We start from the raw sequence: 12,004 nt of genomic DNA on the forward strand, positions 1-12,004 counted from the left end.
AGCTAGCATAAAAACAATCTCTTTCATAAAAATTAAATCTAATTTATGTAGAGAAATATTTGTTTATTTATACTTAGTTAAGAAAACATTATTTTTTCATTTGTTCAGTCCTTGATGTGTAGACACTACACAGAAAGATAATATGAAAATACTTTATTGCTAGAAGATGGATGACAGATATACTTATCACTCCATTTTCATATTTTCAATCAGTACCATTTAATTTTACATTTAACTTAGATATCTATTCTCATATTCTATTCTCATATATATCTATTCTCATATTCTCTTTCCAGTCTCATTATTTGTTTATTGTATTATTTTCTAAAAGTTTTTTTTATAAATATATACTCCAATATATACTTAGTTTGGACTTAGGTTTTAAAACAAAGCATTAAATGCTTGCAAACTGTGTCAAATTTCTGCAGAGAAATTTGAAAGCATTTTTTTTGTCATATAATTTTATTTCTAATTAAATACTAAAATTTCATTAGTAAGGTATTCAATGGTGTCATAAATGTCAATGCTGTCATCAATACCTACCTTCACACACAGGCTGTATACCTGACCAAGAACTATTAAGCAGGCATGTTCGTTCTGCAGATCCTCTCAGCTGATAACCCATTTCACAGGAGAAACGTAGCAGACTTTTTATTTTGAACTCATCCCCTAGTCTAGACCCATGAGCTGGTATTCCTGGATCATCACAATAGCCAGGATTATTTCCTATAAAAAACAACACAGCAGAATTATTGGGACAGAAGATATACGTAACTGCAATGGTAGTGGTACGATTCTGTCTTGCAAATAATACTACTAACTGGATTGTTTCTATTACACTTTTCTTCCAGGTGTCATGAAACCAAAGATGAAAATGGCATGTATTTTTAACCTACTTCTTATCTCGGATCTAAACAGACCTAAACATAGAATTTGATATAAATGAGAGAGAAAAGACAATTTACACAGGAAGCACCCCGTCAACATTTCTGAAAATATTTTTTAAATAATAATAATTTTCTACATGGTATTTTATTGTTCAACTCTCTAAGAGTATTAACTTCTGATAAGAAAAATTAGAGAACAGAAAGAGTGAGTAAAATCATATTTAATATTCTTAATAAATATATCTGAAATACTTGTATCTGCAGGAAAGACTAAATGGTATCTCTGTGCCTATCAGGAACAGAAATTTCCTTACCTTTTTAGTTACCATGCAAGTGTTGGCTACAGAGTTAGAAGAGAAAAAAAGTGCTGCAAAACAGTCCTCTCAAACATGTCTTTACAGGTCTGATGAACTAATCAACTGCCTTGTCAGATAAAGTAGATGCTACAGTAAGAGCTACCCAAGGTTGACAAGGAAGAATGGTCTCAGTAGCAATGATTAAATAAATTTTCTCATAAAATTGTCTCTCCCCTAAACTGTCATTCATAATGGTCCATAGAAAAAGTTTCTATTTTATAATCCTTCATTTTCTTTTTTTTTTTTTTTAATTATACCTCTAAAATGAATTTCTATTCAAAAGGTAGGGTTTTTTTTGTTTGTTTGTTTGTTTTTTCAAAACATGCCTATGTAGTTCCACGGGTTGAACTTGATATCTTTTTATATAGTTTTATTATTTCAATAACACACACTTCTCAAGACAAAATCTTGAATAGCAAAACGGTTGAGAAAACTCATAAAAAAATTCTTATTTTAGAAATGAAAATTTGTATTTGTCAGAAAGTATGATTTTAAAGTGTGCAGCAGGAGGTCTTCAGCATAGCAAGTTTGAGACAAACAGGCCTTGGTTGTGTCCACTTTGCTTAATGCTAGCTTCTTCTAGAACAGATTATTCTTGTTACCCTGCTGTGCAGCATTTGGACCTAGATTTCCTTGTCTAAATACATACTTGGAAACATGTGAGTGTCTTGAAGCCAGCTGGTACATTCTGTCTACACATGTACTATTAAACTTACTCTCTGAAACTGGTGGCTGCATCCAAAGTGCCCACTCCAGCACTAACTCGCAAACCACCTGTGTGTTATTAGATGGGGTGCTCACTGGGATGACTGAAAACCATTCCAGGGACTTTTCTGTGGTTTAGGTGAACAAGTACTAGTGTCCAGGATCTACATCCCAGCACTTTTCAATCAGCAGTCCAGATATAGCCTCTGAATGCCACTTCCTTCCCTCTTCCCCAAGACATTACTACTTCACAGGCATTTTCTCTGTTTAAAATGCATGAAATAGTATGAGGGCTGTGATTAAGGCTATCACTGTAGTGTGCTTATAGCATGAAACTGAGATATGTGGGAGAGACTTTGGCTTGGAGGAACTGTTCAGGGAAGAAGGATCTAGGGTTCCAAAATTCTGATGATATCCCATTTTGCTTGTGGACATAGATGCTGTGGAAATTATCCTAGATAAAGGACCATATTTTTTTCTTTGGACACTAGTTTTGTCTTGGAGAAAGCTTAAACTAGAGCCAAGCAAATTTATAGGCAAACAGTACAGACAAAGAGAATCCTAGAGTTCTGGAGGTCTAGGCGCTTTTTATTTAGCAATGTAGAAGATTACATGTTCATTACTGAAAAATAAGTGGGAGTCATCCTAAAAAAAATCTCATTCAGTGTGACTCTGAACACTCTCAACTATCACTTATCTCATAAGATACAAGTGGCCATCACTGAATCAGGTCCCAGGGGAAAACAACATGGAGATCGTATTTATATCATCAAGCATTTAGACATATATCAATATATAAAAAAGAAATAAGCCCAATGCAGAAAGAGCTTTCAAGACTGTTTTACATACCTCTTTAGTATAAGCCAAATTAGCTGTTTCATTTGTCCTGGACCCAATCATTCTTTCACTGACATTCTGAATACAAATTATTTGTATATTTTTAAAAGGAGTCAGCTCCTGAATATCTAACATTGAACGTGTAGTTACTTTTATAATTCTAAATGCTTTAGAGAAATCAGACACTTTTTATTTTTTTAATTAACGCAGATTGCTTTCTCCTTTTCCTACAGAATCTCCTTGCTTACAAGAGGGTGTCAGACCAAAATCAAACTTAGAAAATTAAATTCTGCATCAGTAACAATGTTTTAGTTGCACTAGATATGTTTTCATTTCTGATGGGATGATGACAGTAGTCTTTCATGGTTAAAAAATCTATATTTTTATAATACAGACACAAGTCTATAAAAAGTCTCTAAAAATATTATCACACTGAGGACTGTTATCTGAAGAGTCTCCATTGCTAGAGATTAGAATTTCTTTCCACCAGAATCAGAATCTCCCTTGTGGTAGGAAATGTTGGGTAATAGCACCAGAGGGCTCTGACATTTAAAATTTTAAAGTCTTGATGCAGTCTCAGATCTGGCACCTTTTACTGGACAAAAAGGTGACTGACATAAACCTGAGCTTAAGATAAGCAAGAAAAGGCCAGTTCTGTGTGGAAATTATTCATATGACTGTCGTGCAGAGATTCCTTTCAGGTTTAGGCATAAAGACCAAGACAGCAATGAGCCCTAGAGCTGTGTGAAGACTCTAATTAAACTTTCTTCTTTAAGCAGTAGAGAGCAGACAGGATACGTGAGTGATTTAAATTTACTTCCTTTCCACAGTGCTTCAAATTCTGTTCAGCGTCTTTACAGAATCAGTTTGTGAATGGACTGTTGTCCAAGAACTCTAAATAGGAGTACAAAATTTAAATATCTTACACCTATTTGAATTAATGAATAATGGTCAAATCTGAATTGAACCACACTGAATCAGATGGGCTTAGGGGAAGATATAAGAAGATTTTATAATGTGCAATAATGGAACAATTTTCTCATTACACAACTTTCTCCCACAACTTTACAGGTAATTGCTTTCTTGTATTCTGTAGTGTATAGGCTCGTTTCTGTTATAAAACTTATTAATATGCTGTGGATGTCCTTAGTAGCCAATCCTGACCTGAACTCTTGACTTCAACAAAAACATGCAATGTCTTATGGCTCCTTCGAAATTTGCATAGTTAGTCTGGGGGGGAATAAACTGTTCATGAACTTCCTGGCAGCACTAAAAACAATGCAGAGGTTTATAATATTTGCACATTGCCATACTAATAAAGAATACTCCTGTAAGTGAAAAAATGAACATAAGGCAGGAAGTTTACCAGCCAGTACATTTGCTGTGGTGTTTTTTAATCAACATTTTTATGTGTAACAATCTATATTTACACAACAGTGAATAAATGTATACATGTAAAGAAGAACTGTAACAGTTTTAAACAGTGTTTTGTGGCATCTATTTACTGCAGCATCCAACTGTATCATCTAACTAAAGAGCAAAGGTACCACAGTAATAACAAAGAGAATTGGAGCAAATGTTTTCAAATATTTCAATAAATGGTTATAATTTATCTGAGTGGCTTTTGGTGAAATTAAAAGATAACTGGAAAAACAAACAAACAAAGAAAAAAAAACCACACCACAAATATCTGACTCCAGTTAAAATTGCTAGAGAATACCCTTATTCATGTAATTACAAGGTGGTTTGTACAACTACCTGAACAGTGAGGGAGAGTCCCACTCCAGTGGCTATCTTCTTGGCACTCCCTTGTAGAATTTCCTATGAGCCTTCGACCCGCTGTACAAGAATAGTGAATTATGGAGCCATATGTAAATTTGTCTCCTGAAAGAACTGCATTGGCAGGTACCCCAGGATGTCCACAAGAAATGGCTGGCGGAGGAAACAGCACAATATTATAAGATATATTTATGGCACAGAATAAGCACGTTATAAGCATTACATACAAAGCCAGTACACAAAATAAACTTATTTCTGGATTTCTGCTCTTTCATATTTTAAGTTTCACTGTCACTATAGATCACTTACTGGTCCTTCATAATACTTGATATAGAAACTATATGTAAAACTAACTTATCCAGTTTTCCCTGGAGTTATACAGAACTCTCCTTCCTCATTCATTTCTATTCATTGTCCTCACCTACAAACTATACAGATCTTTTCTGTTAAGGCTGGGAAAGAAGAAACAGAAGAAGGTTAATGTTGCAGTGTGCATCTTTATTACAGATATAGTAATGCTAAGTAGTTTTATCATACCTATAAAATAACTAGAGGCAGTTTAGGCAGTACAGAGAAATAAAAAAAAAAAATAATCTGTATTATTATTTTAGCAATGTGTTGCACTAAAGTGAGCAAGAGGAAAATGAGTTACTGATCATTCTGGTAAATTATGAATTATATTTATGCTTAAGTTAATGGGTACATTTTGTTTGAGAAAAAATCACCTCTACTGTTTTGGTATAGAATAACTTTCAAACAAGTAGTTGAGAACTGTTATATGAGGAAACATGGAACCATTTGTCATTTTAAGGTGAGGCAGAAATAAAATTCTGAATGCTTTCTGTGCAAAACTTAGGTCATGCAGTGGAGAAAGAAAATCAAAGAATATATATTTTACATAACTGTAGTAAATAGTCACTCAACTTAAACAGGCAACACTTAAGCAAGAGGTATTGAGCTTGAGAAGCCTTAAAAGTTACTTGAGTATATGATCTATGGGTCAAATATATTTTTAAAAGAAGAAAAAAAAAAGACTTAATTATGAACAACTTCTGATGACTATTGTTTCTGACATTCATCAAAATTATTTGTGTTATAGTTGGTCCCATGATAATATCAAACTGACTGCAGAATGGATTTTTTCCAAAAGGCACGGTCCTGACCACTTTTCTTTACACACAGCTGTGTGTTTCTGCTGCTTTCCTTGAGCTGGCACAAGTATTCATGTGGCAAACGGTAACCAAATCAGGACACTGATCTGGCTGAACAGTACTCCCACAGAAATAATAACAATAATTAAAAAGTGTTTAGTTTTAGTTTTCAGCCAGATCAATTACTTTAATGAGCTCGCTGCACTACCATGCAAATGCAAGTCCTGCCACAATTCTGAAGGAGCTGCAGTGGGGGAAAAGGAGAGGTTAATGGAACCATCAGAGTTCTTGGAAGAAAAATCATGTAGATAACCTTAATGTGTTCGTATAATGATTTGTAGTGAGTAGCATAAAATTTTCCTAGCTTAAAAAGAAGAAAATAATCTGTTTTTAAGCAATGGCACTCGTGTACTACCTTGCATGTAAAAGAGCAATGCATTTCTACTTTTCTACTTTTGAACATGAATTGTTCACAGTAAACATAGTGTCTACTTTGGGTCTGAAATTCATCTTGCCTGCCTCTCCAAGTATTGTGTATTTTTCCCTATCCCAAAAACAATCTTAAACTTTAAAGAGATTGTCACTGATAATCTTTGAAAATTAAATCTCTTTTACAGTGCTTGAAAAGAGTCTGAGAGACTACATCTATGAAAAGGTAATCAGATTTTTCTAATAGAAAAAGGCCTATTCATTTCATTGGGAGTTTATCTCAGTGAAAGAAGGTTAAATTTTTCCTAGAGATATTTGAGGTTCAGATGGTGTTTCAGTCCATCAGCAGCAAATTAGCAACAGCTAGCCCAGTAAATGATTGAGGAATTTAGGCACCTCCCAGTATTATTTGAAAGTTCCCAGGGTCTCAATCAGTAGTCCCCAGAGCAAGGTCAGGAACTCCTATCCTGACCAAATGAACAGCTAGGGCTTTCCTGAAGCTCTCCCTAAAACCAGAAAGCCATGTAATTGCTTCCAAACTTCCAAAATGCTTCAAGTGGAAAGATGGGTAGCTGTTATGGGTGATTTACATTCCCCATCTTCTTCTGCTCCTTCTGTAAAGATTGTCCTGTCCCCAGTCCTGGAAGAGATCACTGGGACAGGGACATAACAGTTTTTTGAAGACATAAACAGTGAGGCATATGCAAGCATCAGTAAAATATTCTTGCCAAATGAACAATCTTATACAACTATTTTGTATTTTTAAAGTCATATATTGCTGAATTATTTCATTGCTGAAATGGGAATAACCTCAAGTTTTAGATTTTAGCTCATATTGACAGATACTGAAAGTGTAGATTGTTCTAAAAATCAAAACAAAACTGTTTCAGTCATGCAGATATTAGATACACAGTAGTAGGAGGGAAACAAGCACAAAACAAATAAATTCACTAGTTTAGTAATATTTATTGATCTGATTAATATTTAGATACAAATTCATATAATAAATTGTTTAAAAAACAATCACATTTCTGTAAAGGAAAAATAAAACCAGCTGATGGGTTTGCAAATTAAAGCATACTTTAATTTATTATTTCCTTTAATTGCATTGTAATTCACAATCCTGATGTCAGAAAATTAATAGTGATCAGAGAAGAAAAATATCTCAGTGGAAAATGAAAACCAGCCAAGCTGTTGTTTTCTAGAGATTTGAAGCTCAATGAACTGATTATAGGAAACAACTGAAGATTTCCACCCTCAGGAAAAAGTGATAGCGGAAGCATGAAGTTAAGTTATGAAAAGACCCTCTTAAGCAAAATTTTCCTACACAGCTTTCCATACATTTGGTCTCACATGCCTACTACGATATGAAGTCTGAAAAAAATATTTCTTGTAAGTATTAATTGTTTTAGACTATCAATCCTAATTATAACATGAGTAATACCTTTAGATTTCCCTATCTGTTTTTAAATATAATAACAATACACCAAATTGGGCAAACAATCTTTCCTTTCTGACGTTTGAAAAAATAGTTCAATAATTCTCTCTGAAACCATTTTCACATCAACAATGAAAAGCTGCATGCCATCTTGCCTTAATGTTTTCTGACTGAGCTGTACAATTTGCAATATGTTGCTCATAAAATCCAGTTTTGTTCCTCAATAAAACCACACACTTTTTCGCCTAGCATGACTAAAAATCATGAACCACGAGGTTAAGCCTGAATGAATAGTGTTAAAGTGAATGAATACTTACACAAACACTTTGGTAGTGATCTATCCCATAAACCATTAGCTTTACAGGTCAAAGCAGATGAGCCCAACAGATAAAAGCCCTTCTTGCAATGGTATGCCACACTTGTTCCGTACTTGAAACTTTCAGGATAATTCTGCTGGCCGTGCCGAATAGCATTTTCCACAAAACCAGGATCAGAACAATTCACCACTGTAAGACAAGAAGTGTTCATCAACAATGCATATTAACAATGTCATAAATAAAGTGATACAGTGACTTTTTTGTTAATTCACTAGCGGTTCATGACTGTTATCCATCTGATATCATCTGTGATTTTTATTTGACAAATATCAGATATGTTCTCAACTGATCAAGACTTTAGATCTTTTTTGCTTTGAAAATAGCATTCTAATCTTACTCCAGTTATTGTAACAGTCTTGGACATGCAAGTGGTTGGAAGATAAAAGAGAAAATGGAGGATTTTTTCTTTAATCTTTTTCTTCCTAGACCTCGTTTGGTCTTACATGCAATTTTTATGTGAAGGAAACCAAATTAAAAGAAAACCAGTACATAGTTTAAATAACACTTTAACATTTGCTATTTGAACGTCCTGTAACAAAATAAATTGTCTCAAACATTAACAAGAACATTTTCTGCTATTAATGTATAGAATAGAAAAAGGATGGTAAAAAGTGAAATATTTGATAGTGGAGAAGGGGTAAGGATAAGTGCCAAAAAGCACTATGTTATTTTTCAGATAGCAGTAAAAACCCTAAAAAAATGTAGGTTTTGACATGACTGTTGAGGTATGTAAGGTATATCTCCCCTCCATTCCCAATCCTTTGTACCCTGAAGTTCAGATGATGGTTTGTTGGTGGAAGATTACGATGAGATGATGAGATCTCCAAGTGTGAGAATATTACTAGTATTATAAGTTACTACTCATCAAACAGTGACAGGAATCTACTTTTCAAGTATACCATCTAATTTCAATTAAGTACAAAGGAAAAAAAAAACAACAACAACAGAATAAGTCTAAAAAACATTAGGTATCATGATGTTGCATATAAAGCGCTTAGCAAGGCATTGTCTAGACTGATGAAGAGACATGGTTCATGGAGGAGATCTATTTTTTTCTGAAGGGTAATAAAGATATATACTCTCCTAATTGAAACTGTTCTCATTCTACTTTATGCCAAATCCTATGAAATCGTTCACCAAAAGAGTTGCATTTAGCTTATATTACAACCCATTTGCTTATATTTTATAATAACAACAGTTATTTAAATTTTGTATTATAACCCTTTAAATGTTGAAAAGAAATCAGTTATGAAGAGATGAAATAAATATTTGTTTACATTGGGAATTCACTGACAGAAACGAACACTTTTTTATCCTTAACACCTACTTTTTTTTCTGTCCCTTAAAAAAGACAAAAACACAAAGTACTAAAATCTCTCTGCTCTTGGGAACTTGTGAAAGGCTGGGCTGTGGGAATCTATACCTCTGTACTTGCTATGTAGACTCTGAAAATTCCTGTTTCTAGGGATCTCAAGGTTTGAGTATTATCAAGAGAAAATATTCTTTTTACGTTACACAAGAAATACATTTCATTCTTTTTTATTGCCTTTTTTCACCGTTACTAATCACTGCCAACTAAGTCTAGTTCTGTCACAGACAATATACCTGTCATTGTAAAACAGGGACGCAGGAGGAAGTTTGTCAAGCCAACAGCCCACTCACACAATGCCCTGCCAAGATATTGAGCCAGATCTGCATGAGCTCATACGTCTACATTCACAGTACAGTTCTTTGTTAGAGAAATTAGCACAGCTCCCAGAAGAAATGCACACTGCATCTCAATTAACCCTGTTTGTTAGGCAATTAGACATTGTGTAAGGCTGTGTAGGTGCTGCTGTAAAGCTTCTGCTTTTGGAACTAACCTATATTCTCTGCATGGTTAAAGTTGCCTTGTACATACATATCCTTAAACTAAATCTATCTATATGTAGATTTTACATATCTACGTATTTATATGCTTTCCTTGACATTTGAATTTACGTCTGTATCTGGATTCTTGTGAATATGCTACTTAGTTCATATAAAACACTGTAGAACTTTCTAACAATTTAGTTGTAGACATAATTAAGTTTCTATGCCCAGGCCCCCTTTAGTTTAAAAATATGGATAATGTGTTTAATTTCAGACAGAAGTGATTATTTCCCAATCTATTCAGCTGAAATCATTGTTATAGGGTAATGCAGTTTTAATCCCCAAATTCAAAATAACCCCATACCTGAGCCATCATGTCACAGATTGATGTCTAAGGTTGTATAGGATATTTGTACTGGTGCAGAACTAAACTCAGGTCTCCTGAGACCTATGTTCATGCTCTAGTTTTGTGATGAAACTGCATACTGAAAACTAACTACATCAGAATAACACTTTCCCATTCTACTTATATCTATCTACTGGTTACTAGCAAGAACATATCTTTTTTTAAATAGTCTCCATACAGGTAAACACATATGGAAGTTAATTGTCTTTTATGACCATAAAAATCCTCTGGAATAAAATAATTTAGGAGTGTTATCTCAAAGGTGGATTAATATCAATTTATCAATCATATTTAAAATTGACTCTATTAGAAACCATGTCTTGGTGCAACTAAACTTCCTGCCTGCATCCACACAGATCATTAGTACAGGTGCATGTTAAGTAGTCTGCATTTCATATTATATCCACATCTGTGTTAACTCAGTACTCTAACATTGGAAATTGGCTATATACAGCTTAAACAAGTACATGGATATTTACAGTGAGATTTCATTAATGCAAACACGTAAGTATGGAAATTTACATGCAGATAACACAGCACAAGATTCATATTGTCTACCTAATTTCTTGTCATCTCAAAGTTTCTTTCTCACATATCTCTGCCTCTGTACTCCTTGTATTTAGTTTATTTTGTGTTGTTTGTTTGTTTGTTTTGTACAAGCATGAAGTTTCTTGACATTTATGTTTTTTCAAGGGCTCTAGATGTAAAATACAAGAAGGTTATACTTCTAGTACCATGGCTTTGATTGTTGAGAAACAGTTAAAATAGAAGTTGAAACAGTGCTTGTGAAGTCATTAAAGTTTTAGAAGTTCCACATTCATTTTCACATTCATTTTTGTTCATTCATTTTCAGTCAGTTTGCTCCTATCTGAAAGCTAGCACAGAAACAAAAAGGTAGAGATGAATAAATCTGAAGAATGAAAATGGAATATTTATGGAGGAATTATATTATTCCTGGAATGACATACAGTATTTACAAAAAATTCCTTAAGCATTGAAAAGTCACAGGAAAAAATGGCATTGAAATGCTTGCCCTTCACCTAACAATTTTTATCATGTGCTTGAAAAGAAATGTTTGGATTTAAATATTCCCAACATTTTCTTTTCCCCCAAATGACTCTTCCTGGTTTCATTTTGTTCAGGTAAGAAAATAAGATGCCATTAAAAAACATTGTTGTTTTCATTTTAAAATTTTAAATAATTCACAAATCTACTTATAGGGGAGTAAGTACTTATTTTACTGCCTTAAAAACAAACAAAAACAAACTAGCAAATAAATAAATATTGGTTCTTGTTCCTTAAAACTAGACTTAAAAAAAAAATACTGACAATGGCTGAAATAAGAGCTTTGAAATTCTCTGAATTCATTCTCTTTTTTAGGAAGATGGATTCATAGAATCATGTCCTGCACCACAGTACAAAAAGGACATTAAACTCTTGGAGAGTGTCCAAAGGAGGGCGACAAAGGTGGTGAAGGGCCTAGAGGGGAAGACGTATGAGGAGTGGCTGAGGTCACTGGGCCTGTTCAGCCTGGAGAAGAGGAGGCTGAGGGGGGACCTCATCGCAGTCTACAACTTCCTCACAAGGGGGAGTGGAGAGGCAGGCACTGACCTATTCTCCGTAAACACCAGTGATAGGACCCACGGGAACAGTGTTAAACTGAGGCAGGGGAAGTTTACGCTGGACATCAGGAAGAGGTTCTTCACTGAGAGGGTGGATGCACACTGGAACAGGCTCCCCAGTGAAGTAGTCACTGCACCAAGCCTGTCTGAATTTAAGAAGCGATTG

General features: G+C 34.2%; 1 protein-coding gene across 14 annotated transcripts in view; it reads right to left on the reverse strand.

The window, feature by feature from the left end:
• The window catches only part of CSMD1 (CUB and Sushi multiple domains 1), a 1,157,973-nt gene that overhangs the window by 41,608 nt on the left and 1,104,361 nt on the right, over positions 1-12,004 (reverse strand). For all 14 annotated transcript variants that reach the window (XM_083828025.1, XM_083828026.1, XM_083828024.1 and 11 more), the window contains 3 exons: positions 7,900-8,088; positions 4,544-4,717; positions 544-726 (listed from right to left, as the gene is read on the reverse strand). In XM_083828025.1, coding sequence (XP_083684151.1) covers positions 544-726; positions 4,544-4,717; positions 7,900-8,088 — 546 coding nt within the window. The remainder of the gene's footprint in view (positions 1-543; positions 727-4,543; positions 4,718-7,899; positions 8,089-12,004) is intronic.

Source organism: Anser anser (genome assembly GCF_964211835.1).
Source record: "Anser anser genome assembly, chromosome: 3".
Lineage (NCBI taxonomy): Eukaryota > Metazoa > Chordata > Aves > Anseriformes > Anatidae > Anser > Anser anser.